This window comes from Euprymna scolopes, chromosome 24 (genome assembly GCF_053919585.1).
Source record: "Euprymna scolopes isolate OS-2025 chromosome 24, ASM5391958v1, whole genome shotgun sequence".
Classification (NCBI taxonomy): Eukaryota; Metazoa; Mollusca; class Cephalopoda; order Sepiida; family Sepiolidae; genus Euprymna; species Euprymna scolopes.
The window spans coordinates 79,444,937-79,472,809 of NC_136505.1; the positions used below are offsets into that span (position 1 = coordinate 79,444,937).

General features: G+C 34.3%; 1 protein-coding gene across 3 annotated transcripts in view; it reads left to right on the forward strand.

Moving 5' to 3' along the window:
• LOC145246788 (uncharacterized) overlaps positions 1 to 27,873 on the forward strand; it is a 242,356-nt gene that overhangs the window by 121,092 nt on the left and 93,391 nt on the right. For all 3 annotated transcript variants that reach the window (XM_080108584.1, XM_080108586.1, XM_080108585.1), the window contains exons 8-12: positions 6,668 to 6,722; positions 13,924 to 14,097; positions 14,661 to 14,707; positions 20,664 to 20,719; positions 22,777 to 22,867. In XM_080108584.1, coding sequence (XP_079964710.1) covers positions 6,668 to 6,722; positions 13,924 to 14,097; positions 14,661 to 14,707; positions 20,664 to 20,719; positions 22,777 to 22,867 — 423 coding nt within the window. The remainder of the gene's footprint in view (positions 1 to 6,667; positions 6,723 to 13,923; positions 14,098 to 14,660; positions 14,708 to 20,663; positions 20,720 to 22,776; positions 22,868 to 27,873) is intronic.

The following is a 27,873-nucleotide window of genomic DNA, read 5'->3' on the forward strand; positions in this document are numbered from 1 at the left end:
GATAATTGTTTAGTGTTTTTATGTAATGTAAAATGTTTAATTGGCTCAAAAAACAGAAATGGTCGCGAATTCTGTTGAATACGTTAAGTTTGGGAAAGTAAGTTGAAAACTAAAAACTATACAAAACAGTGTCTGAAACTCACCGAACATATGTTACCATGACATAGGCTGGCATAATGGATAGGTTTCTGACAGTATTTTGTATAGTTTTTTTAGTTTTAACTCACTTTCTCTAACTTAAAGTAATCAACAGTGTCCACCACCATTTGTAGCTTTCAAATACACCAATAAACACTGTTTTTCGAGCCGACTAAACGTTACATTAAATGAAAAGGGTTTATATAACTAAACACAGATACAAAGAAGTTGTCAAAATATAAATATATAACAAATAAATGTTATCAAAGGCAAGAAAAGTAAGTGTTCTACCTAACTGGATAAGATTTTAGTGTTTTTATGTAATGTATAATCGGTTAAAAAACATTCAATGTTTATCGGTATATCTGAAAAATACAAATGGCGGCAGACTGTATCGAACACGTTAAGTTTGGGGAAATTTTGGGAAAATGAGTTTAAACTAAAAATACTGTTAGGAACTCACTCAATATATGTTACCATGATGTAGGCTGGCATATAATTGGTGGTTTTAAACTTTTGCTCGATACAGGTGACGACTTTTAAAAATCCCTTTTAGTGATTACCTGGTTTGAGGATATTTGTACAACTAAACGGCAAATCTGCTCAAAAAAATCCGGTATTATTTTACTTTAAGGCCCGTTTCACGTTCATATATAACGAAATATTTTATTGTAGATTTCGGTGTGCTAAAAACGAATCTGCAAACCGTTTACGTAGCAAAAAAAAAGTTTTCATGACATTCATGAAATTACTTTTTCGAAAAGTGGGTGATCACTTTTCAATGTAAATTTAACTTAGAATGAGCACCCACTTTCTGGCCACCTGAGAGAGGGGCATTTTTCTGTTTCTTGGCTAAAAAGTTTTTTGTTTGATTTCTTTTGCATGGTAATAACCCCTGAACTCTGGGACTATTTTTCATTTAACAGCCGTAGCCTTCGTTTACGCTATGCGTAAGCATAAACGAAAGCTGTTTAGCCAATAAACGTGGGGAAAAATCCCCCCTCTCTCAGGTGGCTAGAAAGTGGGTGCTCATTTTAAGTTAATTACATGGAAAAGTGATCGCCACTTTTTCGAAAAAGTAATTTCTTCATATCATAAAAACTATTTTTTTGTGACGGAAACGGTTTGCAGATTCGTTTTTAGCACACCAAAATCTACAAAAAAAATTTTGTTATTTACGAACGTGAGACGCACAGCCCATAATGGAAAATTATATCAAAAATCCGGGGGAAAATAGTTTTCAATAAAAACAGCAAATGAATTCGATAGAAAAAAAATGGATGCTTTTTTTTTTTCTTTCTGTGTGTTTCTTGGCTAAAAAGTCTTTTTGTTTGATTTCTTTTGCATGTTATTAACCCCTGAACTCTGGGACTATTTTTCCATTTCACAGACGTAGCCTTTGTTTATGCTATGCGTGAGCATAAACGAAAACTGTTAAATATGCATTCGCGTACCAAACTGCCTTGTCAAAAAAACCTTTAAGCCAATAAACACGAAAATAAATGCCCCTTCCTCAGGTGGCCAGAAAGTGGGTGCTCATTTTAAGTTAAATTTAGATGGAAAAGTGATCACCCACTTTTCGGAAAAAAAAAAAATTTCTTCAAGATCATGAAAACTATTTTGATACTCCTTGGGCGTTGAGTTCCATGGCGACCCGCAGAATTATTTAATGGTCGTTCCCTTAGTACCCCCCTAGTCAAGGCTAACGGCATGCGCACGTAACATTTTTTATTTATTTACTTACGTGGTGGAGTTTCTATACTGATAGGTTTTTGAAATTTTTTCACTGGATTATTATTGATTGAACACTAACCAGATTATGAAAAAAATTGAAAAAAAAAAAAATCATTTTAACATTTGAAAGGGATACTCACTTTTTAGTTACCACGTTCTGGTAAATCGGTCACTTTTTATTTATTTATATATATATATTTTTTTTCTAAATACGGAAGTGTCTTCGGGAGATATAAAATGGTCGCATGTTGACGAAGCAATGTATCGGGAGGCGTACGGGATTAAAAATTATTGGTAAATTTTTAGATTAGGTCCACCTCCTCAATTTTCTTTTTAAATGACGACTTGAAATGGTTTTCGAGTATGCTGAATACGAAAATTGCATCGAAATTTTGCAAAATAAGTAGTTATCAAGATATAAAAAGTTGTATTATGCATTGTATCTTTGGCGGCCATCTTTTTTACATGTGTGTATTTGTTTATGGCGCGTGTGCACGTAAAAAGATGGCCGCCGAAGAATACAATGCATAATACAACTATTTATTTCCGCAAAATTTCAATGCAATTTGCGTGTTCAGCATACTCGGAAACCTAATGTCGTCATTGAAAGGAAAATTGTGGAGGTGGACCTAATCTAAAAAAATACCAAATTATTAAACATTTCTCCAGCATGTAGTGAAATTTATAATACTCTTATGGAAGACGTCAAGTTGCGAAATTTGAAGTCGGTACGGGGTCCACGTCTCCGAGGCATACAAAAGTGTGGACAGTACCACAGCCTTATATATATATGAATTATTGTCTTCACGCTTAAATCCCGAACATTCCATAATCTTGTGTGCAGCTTGCCAAAGGCGCTGCTTGCTCGGGAGATACGGTTGATAACTTCATAATCAAGAGATGCACTTGAATCAACCACACTTCCCAAGTATGTAAACTTTTTAACATACTTCAGGTTTTTCCCATCTACCTGAATCGACATCTGAGGAAAATTGTGCACGGTTTGTTTCTGTTTAACACCCTGTATTTGTTTTGGTGTAGGTGGTGGCTGGTAGATGACTTCCGTTTTCTTTATACTGATTGTCAAGCCAAAGGCTTTACATGCAGTAGAAAACCGATTTACAAGATGTTGAGCCTCCTCCCGAGAAGTCGCGACAAGGGCAGCATCATCTGCAAACAGCAAATCTTTTATAATGGTTCTTCGGAGAAGTGTTTTCGCTTTGAAGCGTTGATTAAAATCCCACCATCTGTATGGAATTGGAAATGAACGCCAGTGTCAACATCTGCAAATGCATATTTCAGCATAACAGAGAAGTAAAGGGCGAATAGTACTGGAGCCATTACACAACCTTGTTTTGTTCCATTGGTCACATTGAAAGGCTCAGAAGAGTCCCCATTGGACATCACTGAAGCCTTCATGCCATCATGGAAGGATGTTATAACTTTGAGCATATTGTCAGGTATACCAATTTTCTTAAGGATTTTCCATAGGGCAGTTCGGTTGACAGTCTCAAAGGCTTTAGTAAGATCAATGAACACTATGTATAGCTCTTGGTTCTTTCTCGAACTTTCTCAGAGACCTATCGCAGAGCAAAGATCATATCTATTGTACCCCGAAGAGAGCGGAAACCACACTGCGATTCGGGATATATCTCATCTACAAGATGTCTTATTAATCTGTTGATTATTAGTCTGGCCATGATTTTTCCAGCAATTGAGAGCAGAGATATGCCACGATGATTGTCACAGGAATTCCTCAAGCCTTTATTTTTATAAAGATGGTAAATTGATGCATCTTTAAAGTCCTGTGGGACTTTTCCAGATGTCCAAATGGACACGAAAAGTGCATGTAGCTTCTGGCCACCATATCTGTAGACTTCCGGTAGTATACCGTCATTTCCTGGTGCTTTACCCAATGATATCTGTTCAACTGCTGCAAGGACTTCTGGGAGAGTTGGTAACACGGATAGTTCTGATCTCTCGGGAACCTGCTCAATTGAGTTTATAATCTCATCGTCTGTTACCGAAGAAGAATTTAACACTGTTTAAAATGTTCCTTCCAGAGTTTCAAGATACCGTCCTTGTCTGTCAGTAATGTCCCGTCTTCTGCTAAAATTGGCGAAACTCCTGATTCTTGAGGACCAAAAACCTTCATAAAAGGCTTTTGTGTCCTTTCTGTTGAATGCTGACTGAACAGCTTCTGCGTGTGCGATCCACCATTTCTCTTTCATCTGTCGTAGTGTCCTCTGCACTTTCCCTTTGCAGGTTTTGTATGCCAATCTTTTTTCAGTAGAGTTTTGGTCGTCAATCCATGCTTTGTGAGCTTGATGCATTTTCTGAATTTGATCCTGGGCTTCTATATCCTGGTCATCAAACCAATCCTTGTGCTTCCGTATGGGTAAGCCCAGCACTTCCAGGGCAGTGGAATGGGTGATATTTCGTAGCGCTTCCCAGGACGCTTCTATGTTGTCAGTTATTTCTACACCATCTAAATTTTCATCCAACTTGTCAGAAAGTATTGTTCGAGTTTCAGTATTCTTAAGCGATAATACATTAATACGTTTTGGAATAGATGACTTCTTTACCTGTCTGCGCCAAAGACTCAGAAACACCTTGCTACGTATTAGGGCATGATCTGATAGGTAACAGCTTGTATGGAAGGAGCGCGTTATTTTGAAGTCACGAAAATCACGTTTCTTAGTGATGACATAGTCAATCATATGCCAGCTGTTTGAACGAGGGTGCAACCATGTGGTTTTGCGATAATTTTTCTGTTGAAAAACTGTTAGTGATGGTCATATTGAATTCTCTGCAGAGGGAGAGTAAATGAAGACCATTTTCATTCATTCTACCAACGCCATAATGCCCCAGAACCCCTTTCCATGATTGGAAGTCAGAACCGACCCGAGCATTAAAGTCGCCCATCAAAATGAGTTTGTCCTTATGGCGAATACCACCGATTACTTCTCGTAGTTATTTGTAGAATTTATCTCTCTCCTCATCCGGTCTGCTCATTGTTGGTGCATAGCAGCTTACAAGTGTAACCCGAGTTTCAAGTTCCAACTCAAGGGTCAAAGTCATAATGCGGTCCGATAGACCTTTGGGAAGAGATTTCAGTGATTTGGCTAGTTCTGATTTTACGGCAAATCCCACACCAGAGAGGCAAGACTCATCAGGCCCTCTACCCGTGGAGAAAAAGACATATCCACCGTTTTCCTCCTTAAATTGAGAGACACCAGCAAGGCATGTTTCACTGAGTGCCGCAATATCGATCTTATATTTCTTAAGTTCACGAGATATCAATGCTGTTTTACGTTCTGGTGCATTAGGATTGTCCTGGAGGGTGCGAATATTCCACGATCCAATATTAAATTTCTTACTTAATTTATAATTATTTCGACTGCACACTGGATACACAGACAGCTGCAGTTCACTGTCAAGGTGAATGTGTACGAGCAATGTTTAGGGCTCCTTTTATCGCCCGTTCCCCATACATGGGGAAAGCAGTGCTATCCCTAAATAGGGCTGCTTTGCCACCAATGGAGGACACGAGCTGCGCAATTGCACACATATTTGCACAGAACGGCCATCACCCATTGGCCGCCACAGTGAAGACATTCGGCTAAGGACTTCCAGTGATACCCTTCACCTATCCCCATCACCTTCAACCTTACGCCCATGGACTTTGTTGGTGCAGGACCATGTAAAACCTAGACCCCATCAAAGTTGTCAGAGAACCCACACATAGGCCTTGATTATAGTGGTGAAAGCCCGTGTACAACTATCCACACTTTTTGGTGCTGCTGACAGCACTAAATTAGTGCAAAGATTTGCCACAGAGGAAGCGAACAACAGACCTCAGGTTTTATATCAGAGTTTCCCTCTCCTAGATACATGTCTTAACAAAGACTAAGGGTGCATCTCTCCTTGTGGTCAGGTATAATCCCACCAGTTTTCTGGATCACTCTTCGTCTGGACTCTACCCTTTGACCTGTCCGGCTTGGGTGGCCCTACCAGGAGTACATGACTCCCGCCGGCATAGCTCTAGGGGTCATAGAGGGTCATTAAAACTGTTTTGATGTAACGGTTAAAAAGTTAAAGACATGTGCGTTAATTTAATGGGGTCTAACATTATCCTATAATGGGAATGAAATCACAGACTTTTGCTGTGAGGCAGTTTTTTTTTGTTTTGTTTTATCAACTTTCGCTGCACGGTAGTTTTTTTTGGTTGGGGAGAAAAACCAACTCCCCATAAAAAGTGCAGTTTGCAATTATCTGATATGAGGGATTTCTTCAGGTTGATCAAACCTCATTGCCTTTCTGGATGAGTCCTGGGAGTTTATTTAATCCACGCATTCAGTTTCGCTTTCATACTAAAAAGCCAAAGAAACACGTAGACCCGAGAAATATTCCGAAAATAATGCGTAAAGTTGTTCAAATAAAAGATAGACGTGACCTTCCTTCATAACTTGTAGATATTATAATTTAGACAATATATAAAAAGTTCTAAGAATGAGTGACCCCCCCCCCCCATAAAAGCTTTTGCCGGATATACACAAAAAATGCACACACTAACACACATTTTGCCTTTTATATATAAAGATGTATATGTGCTTATATTTATATTTATATTTGTATATATACATGTGTGTGTGTATCATTTTTCTTCTATATTTCTGTTTAATATGTTCTTCTCACATTGTCAATTTATATATTCTGTTATAATATGCTGTAAATTGCAGATTTTTAATATATTACCGATATAAAATATTTAATTTCTTACTCTTTTTTTTAGGTCCGTGGAAAGTTGGTCAGGAGATAAAATAGTTAAGATGGAATCTCTTAAAACTGTAAGCATAAAAATGTGTTTTAATTGTCAAGCAAATATATATCGTCAGTTGCAATGATGTTTTTTGTTGTTTTTTTTTTTGTAGATTAAAGTTGGTGTTATTAAAATTTAATGAAAAAACGATGTTGGGAAGCAATGAAATATAAAATTTTAAATGGTAACAATGAATAATATTTTCCAGGAAACCTGAATCCAATTGTTGTCTTTTTACATTCTAATTGGACAGTTTTCTCTATTTTGATTGTTATCGCTATACTATTTTGGCAAATTTAAGTTCTGGTATATCACTAACCCTGTCTTAGTTTTAAACTAGACCATTTAGTTACTATATATTAATAAACTGCTCTCCTTACAGTGTTCATGCTAAAGTAATTTTGATGAAATGAGTCCTTATTGATGATTTTTATGAAATTTTTCACAAAATTTATCTTATTCATAATTATTTAAAATTCTAAAAATCTATAATCTATAAAGAAAAGTTGTACTTGTATGTTCAACTAAAAGTTTGACATATATAAGATACACTTACAAAGCTTACATTATTTAATTTAGTGTGTCTCTTATTTAGTTGTTTTTTTTTTTTTTTTTAAACTATTCAGTCTTGTCATCACCATGGACTAATTTTTTTTATCTTACAAGTATTCCTTTAAAAAAACCCACTGAAATTAGGTCAAAGAATCAGTTATTTTATTTTTACACTTTTTTCTTTCAATTATATTGAACCAGTTGCTAAAAAAGACAGTTAAGTTTTGAGACATTGTGTTGAACAAAGATGGCGGCATAGTTCAGATCAGTAACCAAGATTGCAACCAAGAATCAAATGCGGTCTGTGGCGTAGCAAACGGCGAACTGATTGAATCCAAAATTCGACAATTTTTATAATAATTTTGGGATGTTTTCATTGGTTGTTTAGCACAGCCGTTGGTTATAAAAATGATTGGCGAATCCATTCGTCTCAAAACCCCCATTACAAGTCAAAAACATTTTACACACCCTCTTTTTTGATATAATGGAAAAATCCTTTCGGATTCAATTTTGGTTTCACTTGAGAAAAGGAAAGAAAAATGAATGAACAAAAAAAAATAAACCAATAAAATAATTGTTTTTTTTTTTTCTTTTTCTTCTTCTGGTTTTGGGGGAATTTGTCTTTATTCTCGTTGGTCAAAAAGAATTAATACATTGATATGTGTGCAAAAAGAAGCCATTTAAAAAATTTTTTTAGATACATATAAAAATAAACACTTAAATATATATAAACATACAAATAGAATACTTTTCAAATACATACATATAAACATATGCACAAAAATTCATAAATATACATTTTTTGTTTCGTTTTAACAACCCCCCCCCCCCCCCCAAAAAAAAAAAGGTATACAAAAAGAACTATTTGACAAATAGGAAATTTACAAAAGGGTTTTAACAAGTGGCTTTTTTTTTTTTTTGTAAGAAAAACTGGAAACAATATGTTCGGTATTAATTGGTTAATTTGGTTAGTAAGGTAGAAATGGTCGTAGTTTAACGTCGTGCCCAGGACAATTTACAGTTGTTTTTTTTTTTGTTTTTTTTTTGGTATGATTTTAACTGTTCATGCTTTTCCTTTTGGGTTTCTAAAAAGAGATTTATTCATGATTAGATTCCAAAAAGTTTGGTTATAAAATGTCTTAATTTTATTCTTTTTATAGGTTTAGTGAAAATGTCGGCTATATTATTCTCAGACGTCACATAAGTAACAGTAATAGATTTTTTTTCTTATTTCATCCCTTATAAAATGATATCTGATATCAATATTCTTCGACCTTTGAAGAATCATAGAATTATTTGCTAATAAGATACTGCTCTGATTATCACAATGAATTACTATAGGTTTTTTAAAATAGATTTTAGAAGAGTGTTCAGAAAAATTACCTCCTGCGCTGAATGAGTAAGAGCCACATATTCTACTTCACAAGTAGAAAGGGCAACAATTTGTTGCTTTTTAGTTTTCCAAGAGATCATAGGTCAAGTCTTTGACAGTCTACAACAATACCCCGCTTATACTCTTTCTATCCTCAGAGTTAGCCCAATCCAAATCTGAAAAACCTTCTAAATTTAGAGGATATGTAGATTTTTTAAATCTTAAAGATTGTTCCTTGGTTCCTTTTAGGTAATGAAGGATTTGTTTTGCACGATTAAGGTCTTTAATTGTTGGTCTCGATAAGTTTTGAGATAGCTTTGTTACAGTGTAACATATGTCAGGCCTTGTTGCGGTCATCAAGTAGATGAGGCTTCCTACCATTTCCCTGTATATTCGGTTATCTATGAATTTTGTTTCGGTCCCTATATTTTTATTTATGTCCATTTTGACGGGAGTTGAATGCGGCTTATAATCTTGCATTCCGAACTTGAGCAGAATTTTTTCAATGTATCGTGATTGGTTCATAGTTATAGTTTCATTTTCACAGGTAAATTTTCTACCGAGGAACCATGACAGTCGTCCAAGATCGGCCACTTTAAATTTTTTATTTAATTCATTTTTAACATCTCTTAAAGTGTTATCACAATTTGAAGCGAGTAATATATAGTCAACCCAAAAAAACAAAATCAACAATTTATTACCTACATTTTTGGTATACATGCACGCGTCTACAGGACATTGTTTGAATTCCTGTTCTGTTAAATAATTATGGAGTGTTAAATTCCAATTGTGTGCACTTTGTTTTAGTCCATATAACGATTTATTTAATTTCCACACCTAATTTTTATTTTTCATTTAAAATCTCTCTGGAGGGTAAATGTAGATTTCACAGTCAATCGGAGCATTTAAATAAGCATTTTTTACATCCATTTGATGTATTTTTAAATTGTATTGAGTGGCAAGTTGTAATAAAATTCTAATTGTCGTTAAATTTTTTGTTGGTGAAAATGTTGCTAAATATTCCACTCCCGGAATTTGTGAGAAACCTTTTGCCACAAATCTTGCTTTAAAAGTTTCACTGCCAGCTGTGATTTTTTTTGGAAAAAACCCAGCATGAAGAAATTATATTTTTATCTATTGGTTTTGCCACTATTTCATATGTTATTTTCAGATAAAGATTTCGATTCGGATACCATAGCTTGTTCCCATTCTTGGTGATTTTCTGAATTAATCACTTCATTATAACTTTCTGGTGCGCTGTTCAACAAATAACAGTAATCCACGGCGTAATCTTGTATCTTTTTGATTTGTAAGAAGTCTGGCCTTTTTCGCTCCCTTATTGGGTATCAACGTGTCTGGTTACTATTTTCGTCAGAAGTACTGTAATTGTCGTTGTTATTAATATTTTCATTGTGATCGATTAAGATGCTAGGCAATATTTCACGTTTTTCATTCACTGGATCGCCATTTTTTAAATTTAATGTATCATTGATTTTTCACATCTAACCCTTTTTATGGCATTTTGAGCTGCAAAGTAGTTAAGTATGCCGGGCTATTTTTTATCGTAACCTATGAAAGTACCTTTTTCGCTTTTAGTATTTAGTTTACTGGTGTTTTCTATAAATGCAAAACAATCAGAACCAAATAGATGCATTCTGTTCATTTTAGGTTTTACACTGCAAAACGCTTCATACAGCATTTTTCCTAGCCTCTTATTGAACGATCTATTTCTGATATATGCTGCTGTCATTAAAGCGTATGTCCATAAACTATGCACTAATTTCGATTCGATAAGTAGGCATCTTGTCATCTCAAAAAGGGTTCGTCATGCCCTTTCAGCTGTGCCATTTTGGAAGGGAGAGTACGGCGCCAATTTCTCGTGTTTAATACGGTGGTTAATTAATAGAAGTTCAGTTTTGACTAGTAAATTCAGTCCCTTTGTCTGAGCGAATACATTTTACTGTACCGTACGGGGCAACATCAGCTCAATATTTCTTAGTGGCGAGGATAGTGTCGGATTTGTTTTTTAGAAAATAAACCATAATTAAACCGGAAAAATCATCAATAAAGTTCAAAACGTACCTTAGATTATTTCTCCCCATCGGGCTGATCGGACCTGCTAAGTCACAATGCACAAGCGAAAGAATTTTCGTAGCTTTTTTGTCTGGCGTTTGGATTATATCTTTTGTCATTTTCCCCTGTGCACACACATCACAATTTGGGAGATCGTCTGAAGGTATTATTTTCATGCCTTCGACTACATTTGGTAAATTTTTAATATCAGCTGTATTGCAGTGTCCTAGAATTTTATGCCAGGTTTCCAAGTCGTGACAGGCAGTTTTTGAGGGAACCATACTTTTTAAATAATATAGTTGGCCATTTTCTTTCATGTCAAATACAGTTCCATTGGGGTATGTCAATTTTGATGTATTTTGGCCAAATTCTATATTCGCACCTTGTTTAATTGCAGCCTGCATGGAAAATATGTCTTGCTTAAGTGTAGTCATTAACAGAGCAGTTTTTAGAATACAGTTACAGATTTCATCTTTATTATTTTTTACGTATATTTTAGCATCGCCTCTTTTCAAGACTTTATCATTTATTTGACTACCGTCGGCAATTTCGACAAAATGACTTTGAGGATTAAAGTTTGAATCAAAATTAATAAAATCAGATTCCTTGGTGATAACGTGCGCTTTAGCACCACAGTCTACAAGGAGATTTTTACCGTTTGCGCTATTGTCAGTTACATGTAAATAGAAATGTATGTTCTTCCTCAAAGTTCTCAACGTTTTTTGCAGAGTCCATTTTAGAGCGTTTATATCCACATTGGAAACTTTTGTGGTTTGGTCGTCCACAATTATAGCAGATAATTATATTCTTTTTCTTGGGAAAATTACTTTTGGAGAATACGTTGCGATGAGGTGTATAATTTGGTGGTGTCTGCTTTCGAGAAGCATTTTTGAACTTCATAATATTGCTGGAGTTATTATTGTCCACGAGCATACGATTAGTCTCTTCGTAACTGCGCAAATCCACTTTAAATTCGCTGAAATTTATGGGTTTGTCTTTCTGAGTTATAACAGTTGTAAATGGTTTAAAATCGGCTGGAAGTCTCTTGAGGGTCATTGATATCAACAAGCTATCGCTTATTATTTCACCTGAGAGTTTTAAGGCATTGGCGGTTGTTTCTGCCCTTATAACGTAGTCGGTAATCGTTTCATCCTCGTTACGTTTCAAAGACGTTAATTCTGTATATAGGAATATTATTTTCTGTTTTCCTTTTCATAAATAATATTCTCTCAATGTGTTCAATGCTTTCCTCCCATCATCCAATGCGTCTCTTATAATCAGAGACAGACTTCTATCGTCTAAACATTGAATCAGTTCTGCAAAAACAGTCGTGTTTTTTTCGAGAAATTCGGGGTCGTTTGGATTCTCTGTTGGAGATTGTATGACTTTTTATGGTTTTCAAATCCTTAGATACCCCACAAATTTTACTTGCCACAATTCGAATTTAGATTCCGATCCGTCAAAGAAAAGACGGTGGCTGGCGCATAATCTGTTAAATTTTGAGACATTGTGTTGAACAAAGATGGCGGCGTAGTTCAGATCAGTAACCAAGATGGCGACCAAGAATCAAATGCGGTCTGTGGCGTAGTAAACGGCGAACTGATTGAATCCTAAATTCGACAATTTTTATAATAATTTTGGGACGTTTTCATTGGTTGTTTAGCACAGCCGTTGGTTATAAAAATGATTGGCGAATCCATTTGTCTCATACCCCCATTACAACTCCATTGTGATGGGATGTGTCTCCTAGCAGCTTCGGCTGCAGGGAGACAGGGTAGTACAAGTCAAGGATTCGTCACTTGACACTCAGCCCAACAGGTGAGGGGCCGGGAACCGGCCCAGCACCTGTTGGATTGAGGTACACTGCCTGGGTAATACCTAGGAGGTCCACCCTCCCAGGCCTTGCCAACGGGCTTTCCGGTGGGGCAAGTTTATTGCTTCCTGCCTGAGGCGCCCCGACCGGGGAATGCCGACAGGGTTACTCAGGCAATTTTTAAAATTGCAGGAGTGCCCCTCCTTTAGGGAAGCCTGCGGGGTTCCCACTTGCCGGCCTTGTGCCACATAATGCTGAGATGGGCAGCATTTAAATAACTACCCCCATTACAAGGCAAAAACATTTTAATCTTTAGATTAGGATAAGCAGTCGGATAGAAAGAAGTATATAAAAAAAGTAAAACAAATATCAATACACTTTTGTGTTAACTCTTCTATTTATTTATCAATGCACTTGGGGAGAGCAGAGTAGTCTTGTTAATAATAAAATTTCTGTATTGGCTTAGCTTTCTAATTTTTAAACTCAAATGACAGAAAATATTGACTCCCAAAAATGGTATATATATTTGGAATCTAGGATCAGGGTATGCTACTCTTATCTATAAATTTGAAGTGTAGTTTCTGACCACCTTATTGTTATTAAAAACATTTGAATAAAGTTATGTTTCACAAACTTGCACTGAATTAATATTTAATTACACAAATTACCACAAGGCCGTTTTGGATGTATGATGTGTGGAGGGCGGGGGGGGGGGGCATATGTTATCTCTCTCAATCTATTTTAGCTCTTCACAATCATTGACAAAATCATTGGTACAATTTTACTTTTTTATGAAAACTTATTTCACTTGTAAAAAAAAGCTATAAATGACGCAATTGAATCCAGGGGGAAACATCTACTTGTAAAGTGTAAAATGGTGCCAATTTTGTTTTCATTTCATTAATCAATCTGTAAATGTCTGTACATATAGCATATATTGATGGACATGTGCAATAATTTTGTGATTTTGTCAGCATGGTTCCTTGCAGAAAGTACATGTCATATACTGCTATTTGATGTTCGATTCTTCATTGCTTCCATAGTCATAAAACACTTAAAAAAAATTCTACAACAGTGTAGTAAGAATTTATTTAAAATACACCACACTTTTAAAAGTAATTGTATTACAAATTTTTATTTATGCAATTCAATTATTATGCTTAAGTAATATATTTAAAATATATTATTATAATTAATTATTTATGCAATTTTAATTCATGCAATTTAAGACATTTCCCTTTTTTATTTTTTCATTTTGATGAGATGTGTTCTTTAGCTTTAGATTATTTGTTTTTAATCAATAGCCGTTTCTATATCGGCCCACATGAGTGTTTTGAGTAAAACTGAATAATACATATGCAATTTTTTTATTTCACTTTCAAACGTCATAATGTTCCTTGTTACTATTTGTTCTCTTAGGTGAGGGAAGATTGGTTGAAATTGAGAAAAACCATGGAATCACAAAATGAAGAATGTGAAATTATAAAATCAATCTTACAAAACATTGCCAGCCGTTACAAGATCGACTTGAACCAGATTAATGCCCTAATTCCTGATTTGCTTCATAGAGTGCAGGAACACAAGATCCAAGAGGTTAGTCTGTTTAACTCTGGACTTCTCTATTAAGAAAACTATTAGATAAAATCTTGTGTATTTCGCCTACACATAACTATGATATATACATATTGAATTATTTACTTTTAATCAGATAATTATTGAAATATGGAATAAAATTATTTTATTCTATAATTTAAAAAAATTCAATGAAAAAAAAACATTGTAAAGCTAATTGTGTAAAATTGAACACATACTTTTCATTTGTTTCAATTTTATTGCATGCAACTTCCAAAATATTAATGAAAATAAGAAAAAAATATCTTATTTAAAAAAAATTAAATATGACTATATCTTGAATTTTTCTAAGCCTTCCACCCAGCAAAATATCTGCATTCAGGTCATGCCGATTGAATGCAGCTAGTTTATGGATAAAAAATTTTCTTTTTAATATTGTTAGGAATTATGTCAAAATTTTCTCATCTTCTGATGTCTTGATATATTTAAAAAAAAATAAAAATAAAAAAAAGAGAAACAAATTAAAAACAAGCATGAAGTTATTACATTTCTTGGTCTTTTTAGCCTTTTATTTTATTTTTTAGCAACAAATTGATAATCTGTACAAAGAAGGAAAATTAAATCTTGTAAGGTAAGTTCATTTATAATTTCAGGAATATTTTATGCATAAGACAAGAAGTAATTTTATAGCTAAACAAGTATGATAAATGAATGCCACTTTATAAAATGTAACCCATTTTGGGTTCATGTGAAAAAAAGGGGCACTAATAGGTAATGAAGATAAGCACATGAATTTTGACTTAAAAAATGTTTCACAAGTTAAAAGGAACTCTTATAGTTTCTGTAAGCTTGGAACTTGCTCGAACTGCATTAAATGCAGAATGTTCAAGTAGTGCTGCTACTACATGTAGTAGATGCAGCTTTACTTCATTTACAGCTTAAAATCATGACTGGCAACACTTTGGTTTTTACTTGTGCTGAATGAGTGGTCATAGAAGCCTGATCTGATCAATGGACTGGCCATTCAATCCTTTACATCTAATCTCAATCATATTCTTCAAACTACACTTATGCCAAGCAAACATTTTTAATATTTTATTTTCTATACTTATACATACCAAAAAGTAGTCAATTGCTTTTAGAATTTAATCTATGTTGAATTGTTGGGTGCTAAATATGAAATACTATACAGCATAATCACATGAACACACTGGTTTTCATTATATCACCAAAGTTAATCAACATTTAGCCTGATCACCACCGGATGGGTGGCCATTTGAGAATACGAAGCACTGTATGTTGGAGGACGTTGACACCACCCTGCAAGAGCTGCAATAAACAATCGTCATCATCTAATCTGATATGAATGTACATGTGATTGGAGAACACCAGTTCAACCCCCCAGGATGAGTGCCGCTTTGGTATGGGGTAAATATGGAATATTGGATAACTGAAATTGGCTGTTGCTTGCTATCAACTCATGTATATCAGTCACTATCAGGAGTTGAGAGTAAGATATCGCAACCAAAATGAATAGACTTTCATCTTTGCTAAATTCCCGCCAGAAATTGGACTTGATGAAAACCAAATCAGAATAATATCGCGTCGGGACTTATCCAGAATTTATTTCAGACAGTGAAACTGAATCAAATCAAACCTCTTTTCACAATACTAAATGATAGTCACTTAACTATTTATTATATAAAGGAAAAACCATATCCAATAATAATCTAACCTATTTAAAAACAGAAGTACACACGACTGAAAATTTCATAATATTTTTGAAAAATAACATTTAACACTCCTATTTAAACTTTTCACTCCTATTTAAAAACGAGGAAATACATGTTTTCTTTTTTTTAAGCAGATGAAAATTGTTGATTTTTTTTATGTTAAATAAAAATAACAGCGTAGAAGCATAATTGAAGCTTTGCACCTCTTTGTGAACAAGGACATATTTTCTTGGCTTTGAGCAGCTAATAATTGTTGATTTTGTGATTTTATATTAAATGATATCAACAATGTGATTGAAAATTTGCACTGATTTAAAACTAATAAAATAAATATCTAATTTGGGCATTCAGTGTAGAGGCAGCACTTTTGATTGCTGGCAGCTGCATCCATTTGTTGGGGCCAAGCACCTCCAGTCCTCACCTATTCCTTAAATCTCTCATCTGTAGCTCCAAGTACTATAGCCTAGTATACTGCTTCAGCTCACAGTCGAAACCACATTAAAGAGTGATGTTGATATGGCACCACTTGGTGTAAGAGTTTCATGAGAAAATCAACTCCATTCCCAAGCTTGAGGCAACCCACATCTTAATCTGTGATGATTCTCTAGTAGAGAAGTCCTCTTTCTAAATCAGCCTTTTCCCAACTGGGATCCACAAGCCTGCAATCAGTAACATAAGAGAATGCTGGAAAAATATAATTCCAAATGCAGGAACTTGCAATCTTATAATTTTTTTTTTTTTTTTTTTGTATTGCGTATTGACATTCATATTAAAAACCTTTTTTCTATTTATTTGAAAAGAAAATATAACTTTCTTATATATGGGTCGTGGAATTGCATCCATCTGCAATTCCACGATCCATATATGCATAGCTAATTTGCATATTCTTTTAAACATTCATTTGAATTAATTCTCTATTAGTTTTTTTGGTTTTCTTATAGGGTGATCATCTTTAGTTAACTCATGTGTAATTATATTAAATTACTCGACCGGACTTACTTTAAATAGTTGAATAACTGAATAAATTTCATGTAAGTCGCATTAGGTCAGTTGATTAGTGCGTTGGTTCATTATCTAAACTTTTTGAGTTCGAATCGTGGTGTGAGATGTCATTTTAAAAAATTTTTTTTTTTATTGATATTTTAAATATTGAACCAGTGTTATTTAAGCCATTTTTCACGTAACGTTCGTTTTTCTGTTTTATTTTTACTTCGCTTATCCACGCCCGACCACACACCCCAAAACATCCGGGTACCCACCGATTTTTTTTAAATTTTACTATCGAAACAGGCCATTTTTCACGTGTTCGTTTTTTCTGTTTTCATCGTTCGTTTGCCTTTCGTTAGTTTTTTTCCCCCGCTTAAGTGTTAGCTTAAGTGTTAGCGTTGTTTTCTTTTTTTACTTCGCTTATAATAAACAAACCTACGTCGTCACGCTCGATGACTTCCGGACGTGCACCTGTCAATCTGGTTCTTACTTAAATAAATTCAAACATCTTTCAGTAACTCATTCTGGCTGGCCGATTTTATTTTCAAACTTTGCCTCAGGGCTTCGGGTGGGAGATCTGATTATCCATTTAGTTTTCTAATGACATTATCTGCTGATGGATTGATAAACATGGCTACTGATGTATGCCATCAAATTTGTTCTGAAATCAAGTAAAGCATGCTCCAGGCTTATAATTAAACAAGTCTAGACACAACTCTGGAGAGCCAGTTCATTGCCTTCTGCTTACTACGAAACAAAGGGAAAAATGAATGGATAATTTGTGTTTTGCATTATCCTGTCAACCACAATGACAGGAACAAATATCATTGTGGACTTTTTTTTTTTTTTCAAGTTAATGTGGTTGGCAGAATTTCAAGCACACCTGAAGTGATGATATTCCAGCAATGATTTGTGTCAAAGGGGGGTTCAGCAAGCTTGTCAAGAATGAATGGCCATATGCTCTTCTTTTGAAACTCTACCATCATATTTGTTGGAAGTCATGGATGTTGCAAAGTGATCAACTTCGTTCATGCGAAAGCCAAGTCATCGGCTTTTCCAATTTCATTTGTTGAGTATTGATGAGAAAATACTTCTGCTTAGCTGTATGCATGAATGCGGAAATCTTTCTATAAGTAAACGAAAACAACTTCCATGTTCACTTTGGCAATGATGTCATAATGCTTGCCTACTTAGCCAATATTTTTGTCTGATTCAATGAAATTAACCAATCCTTGCAAGGCTGTGATGTGACGTTCAAAATAAGCTTGCCGGACAGTCGGCTCGAACTGAAATCTGGAAGGCACCTAAAAAAGAAAATGATACGTCGAGGCTGAGACCACGACATCATTTTCTTTTTTGGATGAGCATTTGCAAACGCAAAGAATTAACCTTCCTGTCGGCATAAGTTGCGTCACTAGACATGAAGATATCTCCGCTGTGTTGAAATCAACCTATTCCTGTAAAATATTTTTACTATCAAAAAAGTTATGCCAAAGTCAGATTCAAGTCTGAGATTTTCAAGCAATGGAGAGCTATTAATCCAAGTGACAAAAACATCCAGAGGAGCTATTAGCTTGAAAAAAGTTCCACAATACAAATATTAAAATCTATTTACGTAAAATTGTTAAAACCTCTCGACAGTGTCAACAGTGTTGTTGGGTAGGCTTTGCATAAGTGAGTAGGTGATTTGGGAATATTATCAAAGTCATGTACAGAAATGCTTAGTCATGTTAGAATTTACATAGGTTGGGGTTGAGATGCAGCTGGAGCCGATACCTGTGGCGACACCCGTGTTTTCGTCTAGTTGTCGAATTCGTCTCTGTTGCCGTCGTCCGCTCTGTTTCCACTTTTGAATCAGCTTCCAAACGGTCACCTGGGCTGTCTAAGAAATATATTGCATTCAACAACGGTGTTTTCAAATAAAGAAAAAAAAATCAAAGCTTAATTGGCTTTTCTTAACATAGAAGTGATTATTGCCTTCGACTTTACAAATGATAGTTACACACTGGCCTAATCATGCAAGCACTGGAGGCTGACAGTTTTCTTTCTTTTGCCAAGCACTTCGTTTTCTCTATCGTCAGTATTTGGGGAATTCAGCTGACAGACACGTGTATCAGGGGAACGTGTTGTCCAAGCGCGTGGCAAAAAGTCTATCTCCTCCCTTCCTCACCTCCTTTTATCAATATCGGTTAGTCTACAAGTGGCGGGCAGTCAATCAGCGGACGTGCCTTTATTTGGAGGAGGGGGGGGTCCAGTAATGGTCTGCCGAACCCTGACGCAGAAGAGAAAGAAAAGAAAATAATAAAAAGCGACCTTTACATTTATTGAAGAAAAAAAAAAAAAGGAAAGAAAAGGTTTTTCTCTCTCATCTTCTCTCCACCCACCCTTCTCTCAACACATCAGTGAGGAAATAACTTCCCATCGCCAGGAATACAAGCCATCACGTTCAATTAGCACAATGGGTCTGCCACGCATGCCATCAAGTGACAGACGTATTCTGTTTAAAACAACATCAAACCATCATCAGCATCATTAGAATCCAGCCGTGAGAATTCCCCCAAATTTGTGTCAATGGGACCACCCAGACTACAAGCTGTTCCTAAATCCAACTAACAAGGTCTCCCGGCATCGCCCGGTCCTCATTTGGTCACATTGTATTCAAATTCCATAGTAAAGACAATCAGTGTCTCTAATTAACTAAAACAATTAGAAACGTTGATGTATACAACTTCTGCTTTGAGTATTTGTGAACACACCCCGACCACTTATTTCAAAAAAGTCATCTACCATGAGTGGGCATGCTATGCTGGCAGGTTTTGTCATTAATAGTCAGATTTAGATAGTGATTTCTTTGAATACACAAATCACATTTTCAAGTAAATTTTATTGTGAATCTAGTTATATAAGTTTTATTTTGATGGACTTAGAAGAAATGTGCTTATTACTGATTTAAAGACTGAGTGTTAAATTAAGTAGCAGTGTGGGTGCCTTGTCCAGTGCTGAGCGTTATGGCGTCTGGTGTTGCTACTAACAGAAATTTCAGAAATGCTTTTATAATTATGAAGACTCAACCCAAAGTCAGAGAAACAGTGAATGATTGGGACCAAAGAAGAAAAGAGTATCGGACAATTTGCCCTCTTGATCTTTTAGAATGTGGGGAGAGTAGTGATTTGTTGGACCAGGACTTTTCAACATCCAGGGCCTTTGCCAGTGTAACTGCCAAGTACCGAGTGACCAATACTTTATCAAGACTTGAATCTAAACAAACTCTTCTTTTAACATATTTCCTAGGCATATGAATCGGCACATAACATAATCAAAGAAAATCTGTAATCATTTAGTGATACTGATAAGTTTTTTATCTATGTATGATTCACATAATGTGATAAGAATGGGTTCCCAATTAAACTTATTAAATTATGTTAAAATGCAAAGCCTAGATAAGTTTTTATTTTATTGTCGCAATTAATAAATATAAAAGAAAAGCAGTTACTTAATAAGTGTTCAATTACAAAATTCTATTTATAATGACTGTATCTTTTAGATTTTTATACTTTATTACTTGCTGATTATAACATGGGCAACTTCAAATCCAATGACAGCGGATATTTGTCATAAACCATCCTAATTAGTAACCAAATTTTGTTCATTTCATTGTTTTCAATCCTTTCATAATATTCTTCATCATTCAACTGACAATCCATTCATCTTATTAACACTTATCATAGACTAGCTTTTAGCTTTGATAAATGGTTTCTTATTAGTAGTCTGACAGCTATTATAGAAAAATAACAAAAGATGAAATTTAAAATGTATTTTCATTTTGTTTTCTTTCTTTTTTTTTTTTTTTTTTTTTTTTTTGTTTAGTTTAGTTCAATTGCTGAATCTTTCTCTCGAAATGTATAATGAGAAATTAAAATCTGGTAAGTTTATATTTTCTGTTTCTTTTACGCTTTTATTTTATCATATTCTAACTTGAAAATGGAAATAGATTCTTTTCCTAACCATATATATGTTGAAACTACATTACTCATAGTACTAAAATAAATGTTCGTCTAACACTTGTGAAAATGACCGTGGATTGTTCTGTGGATTTGGAAGTGGCTTGCTAGCCTGATTCGAGCTCTGAAGTATTTCCTGCATGTTGAACACCTGTGGAATTATTCTGTAGACAGAGCAGTTAACTGCTCTGTCTTTTCTAATGTCATGTTTCCTCTTGCGGTCTTCATTGCATGCGAATTCAGCAGTTGTAGTCTCTTTGTGAGTTGCGGCATGCCAGGAACATCTGTCTTGGGTTAGTTATTCCCCATGTGTTTAACCAAACCCCATGTGTTACCAAACTGTTTAAGGGAAACCTTCAGATTGTCCTTGAACTGTTTCCGCTGTCCTCCTGTGGGTCATTTTTCATTGAACAGTTCAATGTTTTGGGAGCTGTTTTGGGAGCCTTGAATCAAGCATGGGGCATATATAACCTACCTGAACCTGGAACTGCTTTAACATAGTGTGTACTGATGGAAGGTTTGACTGTGTTTGATATCTTGTCTTGCCACTTGATTTTCAACAATTTATGGCAGCTGGTCATATGTAAATGGTTCAGTTTTTTGGCATGTCCAGTATATACAGTCCAATTTTCACAAGCATACATGAGGATGGTAAGAATCGCAGCTCAGTATACCTAAAGTTTGGTCTTTAGCCAAATTCCTCTATGCTCCCACACAGTCGTTCTCAGACGACCAAAGGCAGCATTATCTTTAGCTGTCCTGCAATTGACTTCATTGTCTATGTGTACTGCTCTTGAGAAAATACTGCCCAAGTAAATGAACTTGTCCACAGCTTTTAGGTTGGTTCCATGAATTGAGATCTTATACTCAACATGCCTTTTTCCAGGAGCAGGCTGGTACATTATTTTGGTCTTCTTTATATTAATAGTCAGACCGAAATTGTTGCATTCCTCAGATAAATGATCAACAATATATTGCATATTTGGCTCTGTGTTGGCATTGAGGGCACAATCATCAGCAAACAAAAGGTCTTGTATGGTGGTCATAATCCTTATGACAGCACTAAGTTTTTCCCCAGCTGTTCAATAGTTGAATGCACCAATCAACACTGCCGAGAACATCATGTTGAAGAGTGTTGGGGCAAGTATGCAGCCATGTTGACTGGGAAGTCATTGGAAGTCTATCCATCATCTATGACACAAGCCATCATCTCATCAAAGAGGGTGTATCAGAGTTGACATCCATAAAAAGGAAATAGGATTTTTACTTTATTTTATGTATAAGTTGATAATTGTAAAAATAAAAAATTAAATCATTTTTTGAAAAAATTAAATCATTTTTTGAATTTTATAGCCTTTTTTTCCTTTTTTATTTTGTTTAAATGCTAATTTTAAATTTAGTTTCTGAAAAATGTGTATCTGTTTTTTTTTCTTACTTTAATAAGCTTTTCTGTTTATTTTTAATTTTATACTCTTCATAAAAAGATTCTATGTAATGATTGAATAGTAATAAAATTAAATGTATTAAAAATGAAATGTCTTGAATAATTTTCTAAAACAAGACCATTTTTCTATGAAATTCTTCTCTATGGTTTAACAGATGTCAGTAAAATGATGTTTATACATGATTTACTCCAACGGTTTTCAGCTCGTTTAATTTGTAATTTTAATGATTGTTATTCAAAAATGGTCGTTATATTATAGAGAATGAGAATATCAGCTATAACAGATAATCCCTTTACATTTTGAGATGAAAAACTTAAATTGGTACTTATTCTTGATTATTTGTAAGCTTTGATTTAATACCAAGATGGTCATAATCTGTAAGATAATGATAAAACATGAATCAAGTCTTTGTATTAGTGTACATAGTAAAAGCAAATCTCCATAATTTGAAGTTTATAATTTATTTTTATTTTTTATAATGTACATTAAGTTCAAAAGAAAAAACTTTTATGCAATATTTTCTTTTCACTTTAGTTGGCCTTCCCAATACAGAAGAGAATATTGCTCCAATGCAACAAAAGTTGGAGACTCATTTCAACCTCTTACAGAATATACAAACTCTCAGGTAAATAATTCAAATAAATATAATTACCTTTTCACCAAGCTTAGGTATGTCCTTAAAGTACATCTGATGAAAAGGCTGTAGTTTTTGGTAAGCTTTGGAGTTACCATTTACTTAGCATTACAAGCGTATGCTGTATTTTCGTGGACATCGGCAATATTACAGACCTAATGTGCTTCAACAAGTCATATCTTTTTTATTTCTTTTATTTTCTATGGGAGCTTCCATCTTTTACAGAAATCCAAAATCTATATGAAAATTTTTCTTTGATTTATTTCTGAGATTAATTCATATCTACTCAAATTTTTTTTTCTTTGAAGGGAGTAGTAAATACCAGCCATGAATGCTCTTTAGGCATTCAATGGCTACACCCAAGATTAAGCTCTCCTTTGGTGAGGAGGCAGGAAAATGCCTATTCACAATAAAGCTATATTTAAATACTACTATAATACTTAGTTTTGTTCATAAATAGACACTCACTGTATGATACCATGCACCAGTTTAAAAAAAATTGAAATTTGTACATCTTAATTTATAATTCATGGCTTATGGTAAAGAGATACATTAGATTTGATTGTATAATTAGAAAGAGTACACAATTTTATGTAAGACTGCCAAGTTTCATGAGAATAGCTTGAAAAATAAATAAATGGTGGTGAAATTACCAAATTTCTTTAAATGTTGAGGTCCGTAATTTAGACCACCTTTTCTAAAGAAAAATGTCCACGGAAAAGCCTAAATTTTGGCACTTAAAATTCTCATAACTTTTGAACTACTGATGATATTTGCATAATTCAAACGGGTATCTTTTACATAGCTCTTTTCATGCAAATTGATAAAATAACAATTATCTAAAAAGAAAAAATCAACTTGTAATGCTAATTTACTTACCATCAGAGTTGTGGAGTTGGATAGTAAAAGTCTGACTCTGACTCCTAGAATTCCTTGGATGCCGACTCCAACTCCTGACTCCTTGACCCGTATTTGAAAATCTATTTTGCAGATCCAGATACCAGCCTCCCATACCTATTCAGCAAGCATTTTATAATTACTTTTCATGTATATTATTTTTATGTTTAACAATTACTTATATGATAAATATACTCACATATACACTCAACCAGCTTTATAGAAAAGTTAAGATAAAAAAGGGATAAAAATTTACAATTAAATTTTATTATGCTGTCAGTTCAAAAGGGAATACAATATTTAGAGTAGGGAAACCTCTTTAAGCCATGACATTTTGAAGCCAAAACCTTTTCATCAGAAGAGGGGAGTAAAGACACATATTATACAGGGAATAAATTTTTAAAAAGATATTATTACCTTTATGGAAAGAGGATCAAAGGAAAAACAGGAAGCTGTACTGAGACTGAAGCCGATTCTAGGACTGCCAGCAACCACTGTAAAAGAGTAATAAAGAATGCGAGAGAGTTGTATGCTCAGTTTATGTCCAAAGTAGCTCAGCAGTGGCTTGGTCCCCACCAGTTTTGGCAAATAGTAAATAGGATCCTGAACATAAGCATGTGCTCTATCCCAACCTGAGGTAATCTCATCAGCATCAGACAATGCCAAACTCTTTGCCAAGAAGTTTGCAACAAATTCTACCCTATGTGATTAAGGCTGTCAACCCTCTCCCCATATTTCCCCCCTGTATCAGAAAACATGCTATGCGACTGCGTGTGATGTTGCCAAGCTAATCAAAAACTTTGATTCCAGTAAAGCAACTGGCCCTGATGGCATTCCAATTATAGTGCTGAAAAAGCTTCAACCAGAACTAGTTCCCATACCTACACATAGCAATACTATACCATTTTTTTCTTTAGATTGAATGAACTCAAATCCAGCATTATTGAAAAGAACATAAAAAACAAAGAAATAATATCTTTAGTTTTTTAAAATCAGCCCATTAGAACTGGAGTTATGACCATTCAAAGTATCAAAAAATGTGTGGTTCATTGGACATTTTGCCTTAAGTCAGTTCTATTCAAATGCATATAAGCTTGTGACTGAAAATGGTAGAAAATTTGCACAATTTACAAAGTAACCCATTTTTAAAAAACTATCTTATTTTTTTTTTTAAGATATGATGATGAAATTTTGAACATATAATACCACGAAGGTTCAGTTGGCGTTATTTACAACCATCTCACTTGGTAACTTACAGACTAATTAGCATACTAATTAGCATAATTCAATTACATTTTAACACTTAAGTAGAAACATCATGAAAATGGCTAAGAAAAATGGTAAGTAAGACTTTATCGTCATAGGAAGTATTATTCTGACTGACATTATCATTTCCTATTATAACATCATGAAAAATCCAAGATGGAGACTGGGAAATCCAAGATGCTACCATGACATGATTCAAAGAAATTAACAAAATATGGCTTGTAGAATATCAAATTAAAGGAAATTTTGTACAGATCTAAATTGTTTTCAAGTACATTAAACTAATTAGCATACTATTTAGCATAATTAAGTTTCATTTTAACGGCTTCAGTAAAAACATCATAAAAAAAACAGTTTAAAAAATGAAAGGTAAGACTTTATCATCATGCGAAATGTTATTCTGATAGACTTTATCATTTGTCATCATTAGGCTGTGAAAAATCTAAGATGACAACCAGGAAATCCATGATGGCCACCATGACATGATTAAAAGAAATTAACAAAATATGACTTGTAGCATATCAAATGGAAGGAAATTTTGTACAGATTACAATTGTTTTCAATTTCATTAAACTAATTAGGATAATTAAATTTCATTTTTAACGGCTTCAAGTTACCATGACAATTATTGAGTGAGTTTCTACCACTATTTTGTATAATTTTTTATTTTTAAGTCATTGTCGAAACTTCAAGAGACATCATGCCCATTTTTTTCATGTTCTCATGTAACACTCAAGACAACTTGTTTTTTAAACAGAAAAAAACATTTACAACACCAAAAATTTATCGAGGTAGGTATTATATATTTGTTTTTTGGCCACTTTTTCATACCTTTGTGGATTGTAAAACAAACCCAATAAAAGTTATTCTTTTACTTAACTGTTTGTATTTTAACTCCTTGAAAAGTGTGGTCATTGTTTGTCGTTTTTTTTTTTTTTCAAATCTATTTTTTCAAATATTCTTTTGCTTTCTATAATTAAAAACTTATGTTTTCTAAATAACAAAAATAAAATGAATATTTTGTAAGTTAGTTGTAAGTTAGTTTACAGATTTTTTTTGTGTTCGCAACTACACACAAAATTCATGTTTATAAGCGCTTGTCAATATTTCTAACAACTGTAGCATAAAAAGTTTTTATCCAATTCTTTTCAAATTTTAGGACAAAAGAAATTAATATTTTGCTATTAAATAGTGTTTGAACACAGTTTCTATCTTTAATTATCTTTGTACTACAAAGCATGAACTTTGAGATATTTTAACTTTTGACTGGATGACGTAAGTGTTGTGTTCAAATTCCGTAGCAAAGTCAAATCTTTTCCCTAATTAGCTAAAATAACTAGAAATGTCGTCGATGGGTACAACTTCCGCTATGAGTATTTGTGTGAACACACCCCAACCGCTTATTTGCAAAAAGTGATCTACTGCCAGCGGACATGGTATACTGACAGGTTTCATTGTTAATAGTCAGATTTAAATAGCAATTTCTTCGAATATACAAACCACAACAAAAATATTAAAATACCATTTTAAAGTAAAGTTTATTGTAAATCCAGTTATGTAAATTTTATTTTGATAGAGGTAGGAGAAATGTACTTATTACTGATTCAAAAACTATGAGTATGAAATTGAGTAGTAGTGTGCGCCTTGTCTAGCACTGAATGTTATGGTGTCTGGTATTGCTACTACAAAGCTGTTTAAGCGTTGTCTTAAGGAGAATTGCTTCCCAACACTCTTGAAAACATTATCAGTATGTCCTGTCTTTAAGAATTCAGGTGATCGGACATTTCCCTCTAAGCACAGACCAATAAGTCTCCTGTGCGTAATGAGTAAGTTGCTGGAATCTATGTTAAATACAGAAGTAGTTAACCACCTCAGCAAAAATTACTTTCTTAGTGGCATGCAATATGGTTTCCATTCTGCTAGATCTACAGCAGATGTGTTACCGGTTATATCATAGGATTAACAAATCTCTCAATGGAGGTTTCCTTTCTAGGGCAATTGCTCTTGACATATCGAAGGCCTTTTATAGGGTATGGCATAAAGGCCTACTTCACAAGATCTTCAGCTATGGTATAACTGGAAATGCCCTTTCGATTATTAAATCATTTCTTTCTGATAGGTTCATAAGAGTAGTAGTTGATGAGCAGAAATCAGAAGCTCATAGTATTTATACTGGAATCCCTTAGGGGTTCATTCTGGGCCCAGTTTTCTTCCTGATCTACATTGCTAATTTCCAAATCACATAGTATCATTTGTATACATTTATACTATATATATTATTCCTTAATTGGAATTCATTTTTGAGATGAGCATTATATATATTAATTTATTTTTATTTAGGACTATTATTTTCATCTTTATTAGTTGTTGTTTTCATATTTATTGGTTGTTTTTCACAACGTTTCGGCCAACTACTCCTCTGGCCTTTGTCAGGTGGTAACCACGACTGATAGGAATCAGATGGACATTGTCTGAAGATAGCAGTTTCATTCCTACCCAAAGCCGGACAGAGGCTTACTTAGCCAAAAACGTGGCTACGGATGGCAGTGATTGCTGAGAATGCAGTTAGGAGATTCAAAGTTCCTATCCCGTTGCGGTTACCACCTGACGAAGGCCAGAGGAATAGTTGGCCGAAATGTCATGAAAAACAACAACCAATAAAGATGAGAATAATAGTCCGAAATAAAAATACATTAATATACATTTATGCTGATGACACCATTCCCTGTGATTCTCTCTCCTCTGATTTTGAGTATGTGGTGTAATAGGGGAAGAATGGCTTGTTAATTTTAATGCATCTAAGACTAAGCTTCTACTTTACATCATCAACACTC